Genomic DNA, 19,562 nt, shown 5'->3' on the forward strand with positions numbered 1-19,562 from the left:
CGACCCAAGCCAGAGGATGGTGGCTTGAATTAGCATGAGAGAAGTGGATAAGGAATGCGGCTGGGACACCGTGGACTTCGTGGGCCATAGGAAGGATGGGATCGGCAGAGAGAAGGGAAAGAAACCAGGGATGTAAAAAGGAAATTCTTTTTTTGCTTTTTAAAGATTTTATTTATTTATTCATGAGAGACACAGAGAGAGAGGCAGAGACATAGGCAGAGGGAGAAGCAGGTCCCTGCGGGGAGCCTGATGCGGGACTGGATCCCAGGACCTGGAATCACGCCTGGAGCCGAAGGCAGCTGCTCGGTCACTGAGCCACCCAGGTGCCCCCAGATATGGACTTTAAAACTGGGCTCTGCCACTGTCTGGGTGTGTGATTTTAGGGACTATGTAACTTCTTTGTGCCCTATACTAGATCCTGACCAGAGCAGGAAAATAAACACGGCTTCTAGGGTGCAGCTATGTTCAGTTGGCAGAGACTGAACCAGAAGGAAAGACTAGATGCAGCACATGAGGCAGTGGGAGTCCAGGAGCAGCAGAGGGGAGCCCAGGCCCCAGCAGCCAGGCCCTGGGAGTCAGAGCAGGGAGAAGCAACATGGGGAGGTGCTGAGAACGAGGGTAGGTGGTGCAGTGCCCGCCAGGCCCCATCCTCTCCCTCTGGGGAAGCACCCCCCACCCCCAGCAGTCTCCACCTGTAAGCATCTAAACTCATCCGTATAAAAAGTTTCAGCCTTTATTAAATAAAAAGGAGGTAGAAGACAGGTAAAAACAGGCCAGGCACCCCTTCTTCCAACTACACATATACAGGCAAACAGACAGACACAACCGAATAAGTGATAGGGACAAGTCAGGGGATGGCCTGGACGGCAGAGGGAGGCAGCATCCTCCGAGAGTGGGCCCGGACCCAAGGGTGGGCTGAGACCTGGGACAGGGGCAGCCGTTCTGAAGGGTTGTGCTTGAGTAGCTTGGAGATGAGGTCCTGGGCTCCCGTGGGTACAGAAGGGGGGAATTTCAGGTCCACCTGCAGAAGGAGAGGAAGGAGGGTCCCCTTAGCTCGATCCCAGCTGCTTCCTCCTTGACCACCCCCATTCCATTTGGAGAAATTACACAGGACCCCTGCACCTGCCAGCCCCTGGCCCCCCCTAAGTGGGCACAAAGCCCCAGCCAGGCACTGGGGCACCCTCCCACCTTGACGATGCGCCGATAGGTCTCATTGTGAGAAGCGCTCTCGAATGGCGGGTTGCCCACCAGCAGCTCATAGCAGAGCACCCCGATGCACCACAGGTCCACCTTCTCGTTGTGCATGCGCCCTTCAATCATTTCTGGAGGCAGGTAGTCCAAGGTGCCGCACATCGTCTTCCTCCTGGGTGGGAGGGTGGGGGACCTGGATGAAGACCACCTCCCTCTTTCCCCAGCTGCCCAACAGGGAGCCGGACGACCCCAGGATGTGCCAGGGGAGTGTTTTGACCAAACTCCCGGCAGGGCCCTTGGGCAGGAGTAGGGTGAAGATATAACCTGGAGCCCCAGGGGTAGCATTACACACCCTCTTGGCATTTCCATGGGGAGGGACGTGTCTCAAAATAATCAGATCTAAGAGCAATGCTTTTAGAATTAATCTTAAAATTAACGGGAAAACTGGGTGGGGACGCCTCAAGGTGCATCAGGCATGTCCTGCAGAAATGGACCAGGTTACACATCTAGCTACAATACTGCTACGAGGTCATTACAAATGAGCTGGGCGACACGATGAGTGGGTCCCCCAGTATACCAGGTAGGAAGTCTGGGCAGCAGAATTGTGAGGCTCCTATTTTTGTAAGTCGAGTGCCGCGTCTATAGGTACGCGTGGACGAGCCCACACATGTCTGGGTAACAAGGCCTGGAGTAGTATTATTCTGAATGCCCCCCCCCACCATTCACACCGTACCTTAGGGAGGGGGCGTGCACGGACCAGCCAAAGTCAGCGATCTTCAGCTCTCCCTGGAGCCCCAAGAGCAGATTCTCTGGCTTTATGTCTCTGTGAATCACCTTTTTCCCGTGGCAGTACATCAGAGCATCCGCCAGCTCCTCCATGATCTGGGGGGGCCAACGAATGACAGCAGGTTAGCCAAGGCTGCCCCCGCTACAGCTCCACGCAGCGGACCCCCAGGCTCGGCCCCCTTGGAGGCCCCAAGTGCCCACCCTCCCCGACCGTGGCTGTTCGCTGCTCGTCGAAAGTGTGGCTTTTCTGCAGCTCCTTGTAGAGCTCCCCTCGGGGGGCATACTCCAGAATCAAGTAGATCCTTCTCCGGTCGTAGAAATAGTTGTAGAGACGCAGGATGTTGGGATGCCTGCGGGAGACAGGGACGGGGACTCAGGCGGCATCCTGGCCTAAGGAAATGGGAACGATGACAGTGGCAGGGGGAACACACTGGGGTCACATCTGGACCAGACCAGGGACAGTGGGGCTGGTGGTGGTGAAGGGGAGCCAGAGGTGGCTCTCTGGATTCAAGACTCTGGCTGGGGCTGGGAGCTTAGTGGGAGCTCAGAGGGGCTCTGGGACAGGTACAGAGCAGTCTGGATGGGGCAGGTTGGGTGAAAGAGGAGCTGGGGGAGGAGCAAAGGGCCTGGGGCCAGTGGCAGGGTAGGACTCATACTGCAGATGGGCCTGGATTTCAATCTCCCTGCGCAGCTGGTGTTCCACGCCCTCCTTTTCTATCTGAGACTTGAAGAGGACCTTGAGAGCCACGATGAAATGGCTTTTCTTCTCCCGAGCCAAGTACACATTTCCAAACTTGCCTTTGCCCAGAGGACGCCCAATCTCAAAGTCGTCGATGGTGAAGGACCGCCTGATTGGAGGTGGGGGGGAAGGGGCCAAGTGGTGGCTGGTGGGTCCCCCGAGCTGGCCACATTCTCCCCTGTCCCCCAGCCCGCCTGCCCCTGCTCAGCCCTGCCCCTTTTCCCCAGGGAGTTGAGGATGAGTTAAGGATGGAATTAGACTTTCTCACATTCCTGCATCCATGCTCCTCCCCTGGGTGGCCACCTCTCTCATGTCCCACCTTCTCTTGTGCCACCCCAAGCAAGGCTTGGGTACTCACATTGAGAAGTTGGGTATCCCACTGCTGTTCTCCACCACCTTCTGGCCAGGGGCAGCTAAGGAAGCAACAGGTGAGTTGAGGCCCCGCCTTTGACATTTTCAGCCTTGCACCCTCCCTGGAGACTCTAGTTGCCTCCCCTCAATCCTGTACCACATCCCAGTTACCTGTGGGCTGGCCATTGGAGCGGCTCATGAGGACAAGTGCAGACGGGGTGGCGGGGTCCTTCCGGAGGACTCTCTGGGGCAGGGTGTTCAGGCCAGGCTGAGTCTGAGAAGGAGCAGTGGGGAGCTCTGAGGATGCCTTTGTCCTGGGCACCCAGCTGGAATGTGCTGCAAGCAGCATTTCAGTACTTGTGGTAGGGCCACCCAGCCAGCCACCCACCCGTCCCCTGTTCACAGAGGAACACTTGAGACCATAGTTTTGCTATTCAGCCCAAGGCCCCTCTGCTTCTCCCTCTGTATTAAAATGGGTTCTTAATAAGTGACCTAGGTTGGCCTAAGGTAAGGAGCAAAAGATTCACCCCAACACCAAACATTTCACCTCCCTGGGCTGGCCCACATCACATTTTCAGGCATGAAACTGTCCAACTTCTATGGTACCATCCAGAACCCCACACTCATTCACCTCGCCTCCACTGGGGAGGTGAGGGCCAGGTAAAAACAAAACAACAACAACAAAAACAAAACAAAACAAAAAAAAACAAAACCACCCACAATTCCAGGGGTGTTAGCAGAGACATTCTCACAGTCCCCTAAAAAACTGTCTAGGGGCACCTGGCTGGCTCAGTCAGTAAAGCACGCAACTCATGATCTCAGGCTTATGAGTTTGAGGCCTGTGTTGGGTGTGGAGATTACTTAAAAATAAAATCTTAAAAAAATTATTAAAAAAATTAAAACCTCAGTCTATTAAGGTTTAGATAAGGTCCTTGAGGTCTTGAATGTTACAATAGATTCCAATATTTACCCCTTTACAACAGACTTTGCAGACACTGGGGGCTACTCTGGTGGCTCGGGACCACTTCTCTCTTGCATTTTCTCAAAATAATATACACAACTTTCTTGTGGGAGTGACCACTGTAGAAGTGACAATGGTTTCTCTTTCAGCCTCTTTCTTGCCAGCCTCACTAAGTGCTCCGTGAGGGCAGGAGCTGGTGGATGAGGGGACAGATGGATGCTTCAGGATGTCCCAGCCCCACAAACAGGGAGCAAAGCCTGTGAGAGCACCTTCCTTTTTCTTAGCCAAAAGAAGAAAGCCTAGTGCCCTAAAAACCCATTCCTGAGTAGCGATATCAGTACAGAACTTACAAATAAGCAAGTTGAACAAAATGAGAGTCCAGAAAAGACCCACATATAGATGGGGCTTTTATATGATAAAGGCCTCATTTCAAATCAGGGGGTAGAGGGTCCACTAAAAGGTCTCAGGACCACTGGAAAATAAACCGTTTTGGATCCGGATCTCACACCACTCACTCAAACAAATTCCAAATGATTAATTTAACATGTCCTGCATCTTTTAAACCTATAGTAAAAATCCGTTCAGGGTTTATCTCTACTTCTTGTGTAGCCTATTTGTTCAGGACAAGGGTTGGGAATCACGGCCCAAGGGCAAACCCGCTTGCTCCAGTCCCAGATATCGTTTGTATATATGACAAGTAGGCTCCAGCCCTGCAAAAGTCCTGACAGGCTGATCAGATTCCGGTTGGCAGCAGCGCCTGCCAGGATGTGGTTGCAAATGACCAGACCGGATTCTGCCGGCGAACTCTTGGGATCCAGACGTAGGGGCAAAGCGGAGACGACTGGGAGGGGTCGCCCTCCGCCAGACCTCAAAGCCCCAGGCAGGTGAGGTGCAAATCTCCACGCGGGTTGGGGAAGGGGCAGTGGGGAAGCCCTTACCGTCTGCCGGCCGTAGGGCCAGGGGTAGGCGTTCTCCTTCTGGGTCATCGTTAGAGGGAAGAGGGGAGGAGAGCTGGGCAGACAAGGGAAACAGGGCGGTAAGAAGAGGGGAAAAAAGGGAGCGAGAGAGGGAGGGAGGGGTTGGGCCGATCGAGGCGGAAGCGCGGGGCTGGGGCTGCTGAAAGGGAGCTGGTCACCTTGCTGGCTCATCGGGGCGCACCCGGGCGCTCGTCTCGCCTCCCCCAGCCCCTGCTCCTGCACATCCGCCCTTTCAGGACCCTCCCTCTGCCCTTGAGCTCCCAGGGGCCCCGCAGGTGCGCGCGGGCCGCCCAACGGACCCCCGACCTGCCCGATCACCTGTCCTCTCCCAGCGCAAGACCCGCGAAGGGGAGCCAGCTCACCTGGAGCCCGTGGCACAGCCACCCCCTGGCCGCGGGCAAACGACTGAACCTGCCGGGCCGGGCCCCCGCCGAGGCCCTTTCAAATCTCCCGCCCTGGCCCCATTGGCTGAGCGCGCTGTCCACGCCCGACCCTCATTGGCTGGAAACCCTGTGACGTAGACCTTGGGACCCAATCAGAGAGGCTGAATGCCAGAGGCGGCCCTCCGGGGTTCTGGCTGGGGCGAGTCTGGGGCATCCTGGAGTCAGATGTTCGCCTGCCTTCTTTCATTCACTTAAAATTTCCATATATCTGGAAGTTTTCCTCCTGTGCGTAAGAACTAGGGTTTTTGTTCTGGACAGATGGGAGAGTTCCTCATGCCAGCACCATTTGTTAAACTACCTTGCTCTCAGTGGGATTTAAACGCTATCCTTGCCCAAAGCAAAGCACAGATTCCATGCAATCTCTATTAAAATTCCAAAGGCATTTTGTACAGAAATAGAAAAAAACAAAAAAACAAGACAAAACAATATTGCATTTGTATGGAGCCACAAGAGAACGCAAATAGCCAAAGCAATCTTGAGAAAGGACAAAGCCACAAGCATCACAGTTTCCTGATTTTGAACTACATTCCAGAGCTGTAGTAATTAAAACAGCCCGGTATTAGCATAAAAACTGCTCCGTAGATAAATGGAGCTGAATAGAGAGCTGAATAGAAATAAACCCACACATATATGGTCAATCGATTTCTGGAAAAGGAGCCAAGAATACACAATGGGTAAAGGGGTGGTCTCTTCAACAAACGGGGCTGGGAAAATAGGACAGCCACACATGCAAAAAAAGAAAAGAAACTGGATCACTGTCTTACACTATGCACAAAAATTAACTCAGAATGGATTAAAGACTTGAACATAAGACCTGAAACCAAGGAACACCTAGAAAAAAACACAGGCTGTAGATTCCTCGACATAAGTCTTGGCAATTATATATATTTTTAAATCTGACACCAAAAGCAAAAGCAAGACTAAAAACAAATGAGAGGCTACATCGAACTAAAGCTTCTAAAAAATAAAAATAAAAAAAAATAAAAGCTTCTACACAGCAAACCATCAACAGAACAAAAAGGCAATCTAGTAGTTGAAAAAAATATCTGCAAATCATATACCTGATAAGGGGCTAATATCCAAAATATCTAATGAACACATACAACTCAATGGCAAAAAAAAAAAAAAAATCTGATTTAAAAATGTGCGGAAGATTGGAATAGATATTTTCCCAAAGAAGACATACAGGTCACCAACAAGTACATGAAAGATGCTTAACGTAATTCATCACCAGGGAAATATGAATCAAAACCACAATGAGATATAGCCTCACACCTGTTAGAACAGCTGTCATCAAAAAAAACAAGAAACAACAAGTTTTGGTCAGGATACAGAGAAAAAGGGACCCTTGTGTGCTGTGGTGGGAATGCAAATTGGTGCAGCCACCATGGAAAATAGTATGGAGGGCTCATCAAAAACTTAAAGACAGGACTACCATAGGATCTGGCAATTCCATTTCTGAGCATTTATCCAACAAAAAGGAAAGCAAAATTCAAAAAGATATCTGCATCCCCACATTCACTGCAGCCTTATTTACAACAGCCAGGATATAGAAACAACCAAATGTTTACAGATGGATGAACGGATAAAGAAGATGTGGTGTGTACATATGTATGTTTGTGTGTATCCTGGAATATTAGAATATTATTCTGCTATGAGAAATAATGTAATCTTGTGAGTCATAACAACCTAGATGGCCCTGGTGGGCATTATGCTAAGTAGAATGAATCAGAGAAAAACAAATAGCGTAGGATCTTTCTTATGAGTGAAATCCAAAAACAAAACAAGGGAAGGTTCATGAATATGGAGAACAGATTGGGGGTGCCAGAGGTGGTGGGGGTGGGAGAAATGAGTGAAGAGGAGGTCAAAATGTTAAAAAAAAAAAAAAAAAGAAGAAGAAAAAAAACCCCAGATCATTATAGCAATAGCCAACTGATACAGATATAAATGTTAGTTGATTACAGATGATTATACTGTTGAAAAAAGTAAGCTGAAACGTGTGTGGTATTATTTCTTCTACTATACTAGCAGGATAAATGGAGGGAGGGAAATATTCTTGAGGCCCCTGGGTGGCTCAGTGGGCCAAGTACCCAACCCCTGGCTTTGGCTCGGGTCATGATCTCAGGGTCATGGGATTGAGCCTCCCGATGTGATCTGTCCTGAGCATGGAATCAGCTTGGGATTCTCTCTCTCCCTCCACCCCACTCTCCTCTTGCATATAAATAAATAAGTAAGTAAGTAAGTAAGTAAGTAAGTAAATCTTAAACAAACTATTCTTGATATATTGTCACAGTAGATACTTGGATCCACATATTTCTGGGCTCTCTATTCTGTTACATTTTCTGCCTGTGTTCATTCTTGTGCCATTACTATCTTATTCTTTAAAGTTGGGATCCCTGGGTGGCTCAGCAGTTTAGCGCCTGCCTTTGGCCCAGGGAGCAATCCTGGAGTCCAGGGATCAAGTCCCGCATCAGGCTCCCAGTGTGGAGCCTGCTTCTCCCTCCTCCTGTGTCTCTGCCTCTCTCTCTCTCTCTCTCTATCATAAATAAATAAATCTTTAAAAAAATAAAATAAAGTCTTGTGAGGCTCTTTCCAAACACTAATGTCATAATAGAGTTAATAAATACATTTTGGGGCCTTCTGTGGAATAAGTAGTGGGTATTTGTAACCGTCACCTGTCCAACACCATTCCTCTTTCTTCAAACAACACCCTAACTTTGCTTTAGGGGACCACCTGCTCCCCGCCCCCGGCCTCCACTCCCCACGGCTCTTCGGGGTAGTCAGTTTCCAGTGTAGTCAGTTTGTTTCTGCCAATTCCTGGTCCCTAACTTCATGGAGACCTATTGTAATGGACCATGTGGTTATCTAGTTAGTGTCCATTCTCCCAGCCATTCCCACTTTCAGAAGACACCTAGAATTTTCTGGGTCTGAGAGGGAAGCTGACCCCATTGCAGGTCCAGGATTGGATGCTGATTGATTTACACCAGTCAACATATTTTATTCTGGGATGGTGGGTTCAGGAATCAGCATGTGACCCAAGTGACCCAGGGCATGGAGATTTTAGGATTCTTGTCCAGAATGTTGGGCAGAAACTTTTTTTCTCCACAAAGCCCACCTTGCTGCTGGTGGTGCTCTGGAAGGGGGCAGCCTGAGAATGAAGTTAGTTTTGGAGAAGGCCTGGGTCAGGAACCCAAGACCTTGAGGTGTTCCTCAGCCTCTGGATGCTTATTTTGCACTTTCCTTATGGGAACTGGCAGGTCTCTTCCCTAACGCACTGACTTAAGAGTTTAGTCATTTGCTGCCAAAAGCATACTGACTGACACACATCCACAGACTTAGAGTGTTCTTAGCCATAGAGGGTGAATGAACGAGGCAAAACTACTGAGAGTCAATCGTTTGATCTACAAAAATACTGTTTTCGTATGATTCAGCCAAATTTAAATCCATGAAGTTCTTATGGGTTTCTACATCACTTCGTAACGCTTTTGGCTGCAAGTTACAAAAAACCCAGTTAGCAGTGGCATGAACCATAGGGACCTGTTTTCTCTTACACAGCAAGAAGTTATCAGGTAGGTGGTGGTTGTGTTAGAGATGTGGACTGGCCTTTCTATGATTCTCTGGCATGTCCCTTATGACTGCAAGATGGCCACGAAAGTTCTCTGCCCCTTTTATCAGGACGGGGAGAAGCCTTTCTAGACATACCCAGTAGATTTCTCATTCATCAAAAATGTGTCTCATGACTCTTGCAGCCGCTAGAGTGAAAGTGGCAAGGGGTGGTGGCAGACTTATGTGTGTGCCACAGAGGCTTACAATTTCATTCTGGGGAGCCCGAGATTAATATAAAAAAAAATCAGAGATCTGGGGCTCAGTTGGTTAAGCTGCCAACTCCTAATTTCAGCTCAGGTCATGATCAGGTCCTGGGATGGAGCCCCATGATGGGCTCTGCTCTCAGCGGGGAGTCTGCTTCTCTGTCCCTCTGCATCTCCCCCACCCCCGCCCCGTTCTGTCTCTCTCTCTCTCTAAAATAAATAAAGTACCCCCAGGGTACTTTATTTCTCATGACCTAGTGAAGGGAGATTTTTCTGGAATCAGTGCCTGGGTGGGATATGCCTGATAGACCCAATACAGTGTCCCTGCCCCCCACCCCCCACGTCTTTAAATTCCTACTTGCACATTATGCCAGAAGATATTTGGCCTTTCAGGAATATTTGATGGGCCAGCATAGCATCGGGATTCGCATTATTCACAAACAAAACAAAACAAAAACTATCTGTTCTATCGGCTAGGCAACTATCAGCTGCCCGTTCAAGTTAGTGAACAAAATCTCTGTTGTTTATCCCAGTTCTCGAGGTGTCATGAGGAGCTGTCAACTGTTCTTGCTAGGGCTGAATTTTTCCCAAGACTAGGAAGGGTTAGAATTGGCTTGTGATCCAAAGGTCAGGGCAGATGGTTAGGATATTATAATGTTCAGGAGGCACCGATGTTAGTCTCATTTATTTCTGAGAACGGAATATCCCCTGAAGTAGTTCCGAGATGTGAATTCTAATCATCAACCAATAAGTCTCTTTCAGGAATGAGTAGACTCAGAAGGGTCTGGAAGAGTCATGGTGATTGATGCACAACTGCATGATACACTACAAACCCCTGCATTGTACACATCAAAATGGTTAAAATGGTAAATTGTAGGTTAAGTGTACCTTACCACACACACAAAAAAGTGTATCTTACCACAAAAAATTATGAAATATTTCAGATATCAAGAATACTTTTTAGGGGATCCTTGGGTGGCTCAGTGGTTTAACTCCTGGAGTCCTGGGATCGAGTCCCACATCAGGCTCCTGCATGGAGCCTGCTTGTGTCTCTGCCTCTCTCTCTCTTTGTGTCTCTCATGAATAAATAAATAAAATATTTAAAAATAAATAAAAAATATTTAAAAAAGAATATTTTTAAAAGCATAACTACTGGGCAGCTCTGGTGGCGCAGCGGTTTAGCAGCCCAGGGCATGATCCTGGAGACCCTGGATCAAGTCCCACATTGGGCTCCCTGCATGGTGCCTGCTTCTCCCTCTGCCTGTGTCTCTGCCTCTCTCTAGCTGTGTCTCTATGAATAAAAAAGTGTAACTACTGTTCAGTTCTTTAAATATTAACACATTTTGCCCTATTTGCTTCTGGTTTTTTAAAAAGTGAAATAAAAGGTATACGGGTAAAGCTCCAGGGCAAAATTTTAAGAATTAACTCTATGTATATACAGTTTCTGTGCCATTTTCTATTGTCTTAAAAAAAATTCATGTTAGAGGTAATCAGAGCTTCTAATTCTATCCTCCACATCATTTAGCCTCCTTTTTCACACCTTAATTACTTATTTATCTTAAAGATTTTATTTTTAAGTGATCTCTACACCCAATGTGGGGCTCGAACTCACAACCCAGAGAGCAGGAGTCACATGCTTCACTGAGTGAGCCAGACCTGCCTCTTTTCTGTGCTTTTATTTTATTATTTTTTTCTTTTTTCTGTGCTTTTAAAACTTTGTCCCTCTGTTCTGTGTCTTGGGTCAATTCGTGTTTTTTTTTTTTTTTTTTTTAATAGCTAACTCTCAACCAGATTGTGCCCAGTTTCTTTCTTTCTTTTTTTTTTTTCTTTTAAGATTCATTTATTTATTCATTCAGAGAGAGAGAGAGGCAGAGACACAGGCAGAGGGAGAAGCAGGCTCCATTCACACCTGAGCTGCAGGCGGCACTAAACTGCTGCCCCACCAGGGCTCCCCTGTGCCCAGTTTCGAATGTAAGACAGACTTATTTGGTGACATCTGTCATTCATGTGTAAGATTTCTAATGAGTTGATTGCAAGTCAAATGCAAATGATTTTAATTGCAGTTTTGACTTTTTGTCTCATGATTTGATTTTGTTATTTACCTTTTTACATACCAGGACCACACTTGCTTAAGATTCTTTGTCAGACTGCTCCATACCCTTATTTTCATTTATGTTCCAATGATTGTCTCTGTTTCAATTACATTCTCACCATGAAACTTCATCTGTTTTGGGATTTGCGTTTGTAACTTCCTCTTGGCTGGAAGAGCTTTTAGTTTTTGTGGTTTTCTCTCTCTTTCTTCACGGTCACTTCTCCCTGAGCTATAATTTGGCCATTGCTATTACCTTTCCTCCTTGCTCCTAGATCAATCAAGTTTTAAAAAATATTTATTTTCAAGAAAGATTTATTATGAGAAAGAGAGGGAGAGAGAGAGAGAGAGAGAGGGAGAGAGAGAACCCATACAGGGGGAGGGAGAAGAAGAGAATCTCAAGGCGACTCCTTGCTGAGCCCAGGAGTCCCATGCAGGACTGGATCTCATGACCCAGAGATCACGACCTGAGCAGAAACCAAGAGTGGGAAGCTGAGCCTCCCTGGCACCCCCAATCAGTTCTTATAATGATATTTGGGGGCTCCTGCCCCTCTGTGATACCGAGGGTATCTCAAATGCAATCACTGATGAGAGGGAACATTGCATGTGTTTCTGGTCTTGGGGCTGCACCTGAGTCCCCCCTGCCTTTTCGCACCTGCAGCTCCAGGCAAGGAGTTGGCTGTTTTTTACAGCCTCCTTTTCTGACACAGGGACACCACTGCAGCTCTGCCTTCCCTCCCTGTCCCCAGTCAGTCCCTGTTTTCTTATAAGACCTCAACAGCTTGCTGCTGCCGCACACTTTTTGGCCGGGAGCTCTGCAGACCTGTACCATCAGCCCGGTTCAGGGCTTTGCATTTGGACCACTGAATTGTTCATTTCTAAGCCTAGCTATGGCCTTTTTAGCTCACTGTATTTTAGATTTCATCTATCAGTGCTACGTATTTGAAGCAAACAGGGCAGGGTGGGAACTCACTGTGTTGTTTCTGCCAAAAATCCAGGCTTTTGCCCAACACCAGATTTTCTGGATGGGCCCTAAGTTGGTCTATGAAGGATGGTCAGTGATGGGGAGCATGGGGTGCATGTCTGCAAGAGAGAGACAAGACTCAGCTCTAGTGGCTTGTTACTGTGTGAACGTGTAGCCCAGGTGTGAACAGATCTTTCCATTTTTAAAGAGAAGCTAGAAATCTAGATACACATGTAATATTTACTGAGCTGTAACTATTGGCAAATTAATTACCAAACACGTCTGTGGACTGGATTTGGTCTATAGGCTAGAAATATTCCATCCCTAATGCCAGGGCTCTTCCAGACTGTAAACCACCCTTTGCAACCATCCTTCCCTCCCTGGGGCCACCAAGCTTTCCTGGTCACTCCTCTGGTGGGCTTTTAGGGAACACCAGGCATCAGAAAGTCCGTAGACTTGGGTGTCACAGGTGAATCTCTGAGCCTACCCACCTGCAATCTCTGTCACTTGGCAAACGGCTCAATCTTTCTGGGTGTCACCTCTAAAATGGGCATAGTTTGGGCCATCTGGATGGCTCAGCGGTTGAGCATCTGCCTTGGGCTCAGGGCGTGATCCCCAGCCCGCATCTGGCTCCCTACGAGGAGCCTGCTTCTCCCCTTGCCTATGTCTCTGCCTCCCTCTCTGTGTCTCATGAACAAATAAAATCTTTAAAAAATAAAAATAAAATGGGCATAGTTCTACAGCCCTGCAGGGTCGGTGTCAGGACTAATTGAAATAAGGTCACTAAAGCACTCAGCACCCTGCCTGGCCCACAGCAAGCCCTGTGGGTCAGCTATGGTTATGATTAACACATCCCCTGGCCCCAGTGGACGAGAGAAGGATCTTCCTTATGAATGAATGTCAGCTAATAAATGTTGAATGCAAGACAGAAAAAAATAATTCCCCATTTTTTATCTCCTAAAACGTACTCTGCTTAGGGTGGGCAGTGATGGGGAGCTGGGCTGCATGCTGCCCCCATCACATGCCTTCCGAGGCAGGGTTGCAGGAGCTCCTGGGTTGCTGTCGCCTTCCTAAGTCATCAGCAATCCCCAGTTGGAGCACGCACAGCTCAGCCGTGAGGGCGGACTCCCTGCTTCCGTCTTTGCACAGGTGACACAGTGACCACTCCAACAGAGTGGAGTGGCTGGAGCACCCGGACAGCCGCTGGGGAGCTGAGCAGACGCGGAAGGCGAGGCACAGTGTCCAGCCGGCGAGCAGGCGCGTGGTGCTGAGCCCGCCCAAATTCCTCTTCTGCAGCCCAGGCCTGGTCCCTCCAACGGAGGCCCTGTTAGGAAAGAGATGTCCAGGAAGAAATTTCCCCCTGGGAAGGAGAAGGCCTATGGAGTGGCTGGCCTGCATTCCTCTGCTCCCTTTGCCTCCACCAACAGACCAGAAGCAGCAAAATTGCACGGCTCCAGGCTTCTGGGACATTTAGGAAGTCTGAGGAACATCTGCATTTAATTAATTAATTGCTACTTATAATAATTATCAATTCTTGCCACACCCTTTCCAACAATGAATCTCTATTGCTCCAAGTACCTTTTCTGAACAAGAACTCGAGGCTGTTCCGTGAACAATTCGCGTTAGGATACCTAAAACATCTACGAGACTAAAGGTATCGCTATCCGCTGATTTGACAAAAACAGTGCAGATGCAACATTAATTCCTAAATTTGTATTTAGAATATTTAGAAAACGCATACATTTCGGGGGAAAAAAACAAAACCTTAGAGGTGCCGGAGTTAGTATTCTTTTGGTACAATGAAACGAATTTCAACCTCCTCTTCCTTTGCCGGAAAGGAAAATACCAAGGCAAATCGAGATAACGAAAATTGCAACCTTCCGTGACCCCGACGTGATTTGAACACGCAACCTTCTGATCTGGAGTCAGACGCGCTACCGTTGCGCCACGAGGCCCTCCCGCGTCCGCGGTCGCCCGGGTCTCGTGAACAGAACTATCGTCAGCAGCAGGGGGCGGAGCCAAAGCCTCAGCCCCGCCCCCCCGGGGGTTCAGCCCGCGTCACCTCCAGAGCCGTGCGCGGTCACCTGGGGATGGAACCTCGTCCTCGTGCGCAATCTATGCTTAGGGGCTCTTGGCGCATAGCCCAGCTCTTTAACCTCAGGACACACAGAGAAGCAGCTAGTGTGACTTATTTCCGGGGGTGACAAAGCCATCGCGGTGTCGCTGCAGCTCTGGTCCCTCCCCTAGAATCTTAAATGTAACCCCGGTTTTATCAGCGACTCAGAAAGCCTCTTTCACTAGGTCCTCGGAATCTTGCTTTGTCGTGTGCCGGCTGTGCGTGGTCAAGCGCTGTCCCTTCCGGGGTGACAGGGGTGTCTCGGGTCCCCTTGGGTCTCCCCGCCTGGCCCACACCCACCCACCGCTCCGCCTCGCGCCTGGGCACGCACTGAATCCTTGACGTGGGGAACAGGGACTTGCGGCGGGCGTTGGTGGTATAGTGGTGAGCATAGCTGCCTTCCAAGCAGTTGACCCGGGTTCGATTCCCGGCCAACGCAGCACTTTTTCCCCCTCCCCACAAACTTTTCAAAACCTCGCGCCGGGATGGCTTTTCCGCGGGGACCCTGTGGCCCAGTCACCGCCCGCGCAGGGGGCTGCACGCCCAGCGGAGCCCCGTGACGGCGCGCTTCTGTCCTCGCTCCGACCGCGTCTCTAAGCACATTCACTGAACGGAGGGGACCGAGGGCTCATTCGGCAGCACGATTCACATGCAAGTTGCTTGAATGCAAAACACAAACTCGAACTTTTAGAATATGAGCCCGAGCGCCAGGGGCAGCACCAGCTATCCTCTCTACTTTGTGCCTTCCCGTTCTCCCTTCTTTTTAAAGAAAATCTCCACCGCACGCCCTGGGACGCATACTTCACCGTGAATAGGATTTTATCGTAGGACGAGAAGAACGAAAGAAAGCAAAAGGCACACCGCTTCTCCCCGTCGGGGAATCGAACCCCGGTCTCCCGCGTGACAGGCGGGGATACTCACCACTATACTAACGAGGAGGGAGCTGAAGGAGGCGCTCTCCGGCTCGGAGATCTGGAGCTGTGGCCGCGATCGGCCGGGGCTTGCACCCTTCCTGCCGCTTGGGAAGAGACAGCCGGAGACCCCCCGCTCGCCCTGGACTGCCCCCAAGCCCACGGAGGCCGGGTCGTGGTGGGTCCCGGCCCGTTCCGCTCCCTGTCATCCGCAGCCCCGGCCCCCTGGGCCCGGACCTGCGCAGGAAGAAGGGGGCGGGAAGGCGAAGGGCTGGCCCGGGTCGGTGCGCTCTCCCCGTGCGCGCCCCCCGCGGGCAGGCCGGCCGGGCTGTGCGCTCGGAGCAAAAGAGCTCCCGGCGAACCTGCTCCAGGCTCTGGCCGGTTGCGCGGGGTCTGCGGGGAGGCCTGCGCGCGGCGCCGGTCCCTTCCCCAGCGCCTCCGGGCGTCCCGGTCTCCGCCAAAACCAAATGGGGCTCGTCCGGGATTTGAACCCGGGACCTCTCGCACCCGAAGCGAGAATCATACCCCTAGACCAACGAGCCGACGTGAGAGAACGCTCGCGGACGCCTTTAGAGGTCGTAGCAGGCCCGATGCGGTCCAGGGCCACGGCTCTGGGTGGGGGCGGCCTGGCGAGCGCGCGGGGACCACCCGCCCCGACGCCGCCGACTCCCGAGCGGGCTCTGGGGATCTGCTCGGCCGCCCGCGCGCTCCGACTCCTCCCAGGAAATAACGTCGGGGAAGTAGGAGGGAGTGGTCTCGGCCTCCCGCGCTCCCCTCCCTCCCCGCGCAGCTCTCCGGGGCTACCTGCTCGCCGTGGTCACGGTCTCCGTCACCTGGAGTCTCGACTCTAACGGGCCGCGCCCGCCGCCCTGGGACCCAGTGCGCTGGCGCAGAGGTGCCTGGTTGGGGACGATGAATGAGCCCTGAGCTGCCTAGGTGCACACCTGCGCCTCCATCCGCCCCTGCACCTGTCCACCCTCCTGGAGCGATGAGCAGCGCCAGGGCCCAGGCCAGGGAATAATTCCCGGGGCCGAGAAGACCCACGGAAGAGGAGTCGTTAACGAATGGGGGGCGGGGCGGGGCGGGGTCGGGGACAGGCGGGATCGGGGCACCGAGCCGGGTCTGGCCACCAGCACTGGTTGCAGGACTTCCCGCCAGTGCGATCAGGTTACCGCTATCTTCCCGACTCCCCTCCGCTCTCCCCTTACCTCCTAGGACGGCCAGGCAGGAGCCCCCCCCGCCGCCTAAGGCCCCCAGACGGTAGGGGGATCCGAGGCAAACGCCCGCACGAGTGTCTAAGGCCAGGTCTTAGGGCCTCGCAGAGGGTTCCGGGCTCCGGGAGCCTCTAAGCGCTTAACGCCCTCAAGCGTGCCCTCGCTCTGGGGCCACCCGGAGTCGCGGCGAGACACGGTGGCGCCCGGTGCCCGCCACCTGCGCTGCCTCCCCTCTGCTCGGTGCCTGCTCTGGGGAGTTCTCCCAGCAGGGTCTGAGCAGCCGCGGCCCTGCACCTCCTGGTAGCACCTCGGGGCTGAACCATTTTGTTCCACCTGCGGGTCGTCTGATTTGTAGGGCCAGGCCCTTCCTAATGCCCAACACACCGATACTTTGGTGGGGAGACATCACTGAAGGGTTCAACCCTTCGCTCTTTCTTTCCCGCGTGTCCCTGGGGCAGACAGCAGGGGAGGGCAGCAGGGGACAGCCCCTCCTTTCCTGTCCGTGTCCCAAGCCTTTTTGCGGGGCTCAAGCGCTGAGGGCTGGTGTTCCAGCATCTCCCTCTCCCTTTTGCAATTTGTGTCTCCTCTTAGGCCCCAGCGTTCCCCCCAAGTCTCTAGTTACTGCTCTCTTAGCTGCTCTCAAGCACCTGAGATCTGCCCAGAGGCGGAGCCCTACCTCCCTGATAGGATGGGATGAGCGCTGTGGCCCATGTCCCTAGAAACCCCGGGCGGTCTGAGAGAGTGCACAGATAGCCTGAGGCGCCATCCGTGGGCCCTACTTTCGGAATCCAAGAACTAAGGTATAAACTGATCACTGTTTAAGTTTGGTGTATTTTACACTTTCATGGGAGTCAAAGCTTTACGCGGAAATAGTTGTTTACTAGAACATATGGCAAATTTCCACCTGGTCTTCAAGACTCAGCTCACCTCTTCCAGGAGGCCTCCCCTGGCCACTCTCCACTCGAAGGTCCCTGAGATGTCCCTTCTCTGGGTTGTCACAGCACCCTGATCCTGCCCTGAGGGCACTGGGTTGTAATTTCTTCTTCCTTCCCCTGAGCTTGGAAGAAAGGGGCTGTGCCTTTACCCACAGTGGTACAACCCTGATCCGCCCAGTGGGCATCCCCATGTGTCATCTCCAGCCCAGCCATTCCTTCAAGACGACACTTCTGCTCAGATTTCTTAGAATGGTTCCCGGGCCAAAGGATGGTATCCAGATCTTTCTGCCTAATTTCCAGGAACATAGGTTCCTGGTTCCTGCCAACTGCCTGTGGATCCCACCTCTTGCCTCCTCCCTCCACAGCATTTCCCTCCCCAGCCTGGCCTCTGTGCTCCCTTCCACCCCTGACTGTGCAGAGACCCCACTGGGAATGCGCTCTCTTGGGCTCCCACACTGTTCACATTCGTGGTCCCAGACCCTCAGCCTCACTCTTGGAGGAAACCAGATGGCACGATTTCTCTGCCAACTCCTAACCCGGACTGCCAGCTGGTAGGAACGGATGAAGGTAACTGTATGTGAAAGAACTGCACCCCCCCACACACACACCAATATTCTTTTTAATAGAAAAAATTCAAAAACAGTCTATGTACATATACAGTTTCGAGGCCCCAAACCAAAGAAATGTGATGAAGAACCAAACAACACAAAGCGACTCAGGCTCCCGGAGAAGTCCTGGGGTAGGGCCTGGGCGGTGGGGCAGCCCCTCCCTCAAGGCCCGGGGGCGGGGGGGGGGGGGGGGGGGAGCAGGTGCACCAAGGAACACGTGGGCCTGGGGTGGGGGGAGCAGTGATCTCCAGGGACCTGCAGCTCGTTTCTATAGGAAACCTGAGCGCCCCGAGGGCAGACGGGGGCAGAGCTGGAACCCTTGCTCTTTCAGTATAAAAACACTTGTTAAATCTATTGGGGGAATGTCGATTTAGCAACAAAACGGAAAGGCTCTTCGGGCAGGGTTGAATAAAGGCACCGCTGGGATTCGAACCCAGGATCTCCTGTTTACTAGACAGGCGCTTTAACCAACTAAGCCACGGCGCCAAGGATACTGGGGCCGCTTCGGAAGCTGCACTACAGGAATACAGCGCTGGGAGCGCGGCCGCGGCCACTTCCGACTCTTTGGAAGTCGCTCTTTGCAAGGCGACAGGATCTGGCGCCGCACGTGCACCCCTGGGATCCCCAGGGTGGAAAGGAATAAACCGAGGATCTCGAACCTGGCCGGCAGAGCTCGGTTGCGGTTCCCGAGACCTTGGCCCGGTGGCACGTGGCCAGGACGTAGAAGAAAAAGCTTGCGTAGTCGGCAGGATTCGAACCTGCGCGGGGAGACCCCAATGGATTTCTAGTCCATCGCCTTAACCACTCGGCCACGACTACACCGCCGGGATACTGCGCCTCCTCCTTAGCCTTTCTTAGCTACCCCGCCCTGCAGACACCCCGCCCCCAAATCACTCGGGGTCCCAGACCCAGACCCGGGAGAGCGGCTGGCGCCGGCCGCCCCAAAAAAACTCGGGCCCGCCCCGCCCTGCCCCTCCTCTTCCCTCCTCTCTTCCTCTCTCCTCTCGGGGCCCCTCCTGCCGGAGCTCGCCCCAGTCCTGCCGCCTCCAACAGCGAACAACCGGGGAAGCGTCTCTCTGCCCCAGCCAGGGGACCAACCCCCAAGCCTTGCAGTCCGCCAGCCATTTAGGTTTTGAGAAGCGTTTAGGTCTGATGTCTGTGATCAAAAGCCAAATCGCTCCGCGCATAAAGTTCTCGGTTGTAAACAGTAGGTGCACGCTAGAAAGAAAAACAAAGGCAAAATCCAGATCCTAACGTGGCCCGTACGGGGATCGAACCCGCGACCTTGGCGTTATTAGCACCACGCTCTAACCAACTGAGCTAACCGGCCAGCGGTGGGGAAGGGCCCCTCTAATCTCTCCATATGTACGAGTACACAGTACAAAGTTCCATCCTAAAGGCCAGAAGGAACGCCCTCGGAACCTCTCTAAACGGTGTGGCTCGACTGTACCTCTCCGGCTAGCAAGCA

At 51.9% G+C, this 19,562-nt stretch overlaps 1 protein-coding gene and 7 non-coding genes across 16 annotated transcripts; 1 reads left to right on the forward strand and 7 right to left on the reverse strand.

The window, feature by feature from the left end:
- Nucleotides 1-715: 715 nt before the first annotated feature.
- On the reverse strand, nucleotides 716-16,041 carry AURKB (aurora kinase B). Of its 9 annotated transcripts, XM_038536806.1 has the most exons (12): nucleotides 15,863-16,041; nucleotides 15,348-15,574; nucleotides 13,279-13,634; nucleotides 12,320-12,429; nucleotides 4,967-5,039; nucleotides 3,239-3,341; nucleotides 3,075-3,129; nucleotides 2,634-2,825; nucleotides 2,189-2,327; nucleotides 1,925-2,073; nucleotides 1,189-1,363; nucleotides 718-1,021 (listed from the first exon to the last, which is right to left on the reverse strand). In XM_038536806.1, the coding sequence occupies exons 5-12, from the start codon at nucleotides 5,012-5,014 to the stop codon at nucleotides 848-850; spliced, it is 1,035 nt and encodes a 344-aa protein (XP_038392734.1). In that variant the 5' UTR covers nucleotides 5,015-5,039; nucleotides 12,320-12,429; nucleotides 13,279-13,634; nucleotides 15,348-15,574; nucleotides 15,863-16,041; the 3' UTR covers nucleotides 718-847. The 9 variants fall into 9 exon arrangements, with proteins under 9 accessions (XP_038392736.1, XP_038392734.1, XP_038392739.1 ...); XM_038536811.1 differs by lacking the exon at nucleotides 4,967-5,039 and having other exon boundaries at nucleotides 15,863-16,040; XM_038536809.1 differs by lacking the exons at nucleotides 4,967-5,039; nucleotides 12,320-12,429 and having other exon boundaries at nucleotides 15,863-16,040.
- Nucleotides 14,194-14,265, reverse strand: TRNAW-CCA. The gene has a single exon. It is a non-coding gene; the product is annotated as a tRNA-Trp (tRNA).
- On the forward strand, nucleotides 14,794-14,865 carry TRNAG-UCC. Its single transcript has one exon. It is a non-coding gene; the product is annotated as a tRNA-Gly (tRNA).
- Nucleotides 15,293-15,364, reverse strand: TRNAD-GUC. The gene has a single exon. It is a non-coding gene; the product is annotated as a tRNA-Asp (tRNA).
- Nucleotides 15,808-15,879, reverse strand: TRNAP-CGG. Its single transcript has one exon. It is a non-coding gene; the product is annotated as a tRNA-Pro (tRNA).
- Nucleotides 16,042-18,506: 2,465 nt separating the features above from the next.
- On the reverse strand, nucleotides 18,507-18,580 carry TRNAT-AGU. The gene has a single exon. It is a non-coding gene; the product is annotated as a tRNA-Thr (tRNA).
- A 251-nt stretch (nucleotides 18,581-18,831) lies between these two features.
- TRNAS-AGA lies at nucleotides 18,832-18,913 on the reverse strand. Its single transcript has one exon. It is a non-coding gene; the product is annotated as a tRNA-Ser (tRNA).
- A 437-nt stretch (nucleotides 18,914-19,350) lies between these two features.
- Nucleotides 19,351-19,424, reverse strand: TRNAI-AAU. The gene has a single exon. It is a non-coding gene; the product is annotated as a tRNA-Ile (tRNA).
- Nucleotides 19,425-19,562: the final 138 nt, after the last annotated feature.

Source organism: Canis lupus, chromosome 5 (genome assembly GCF_011100685.1).
Source record: "Canis lupus familiaris isolate Mischka breed German Shepherd chromosome 5, alternate assembly UU_Cfam_GSD_1.0, whole genome shotgun sequence".
Classification (NCBI taxonomy): domain Eukaryota; kingdom Metazoa; phylum Chordata; class Mammalia; order Carnivora; family Canidae; genus Canis; species Canis lupus.

Excerpts from the sequence above, each read along its gene's own strand:
- AURKB (XM_038536808.1), bottom strand. The coding sequence starts at position 5,014 with ATGACCCAGAAGGAGAACGCCTACCCCTGGCCCTACGGCCGGCAGACG. Across the intron at positions 2,826-3,074 it reads GGGATACCCAACTTCTCAAT|GCGGTCCTTCACCATCGACG; the intron begins GTGAGTACCCAA and ends ACCTCCAATCAG. Across the intron at positions 1,022-1,188 it reads CCTATCGGCGCATCGTCAAG|GTGGACCTGAAATTCCCCCC; the intron begins GTGGGAGGGTGC and ends CTCCTTCTGCAG.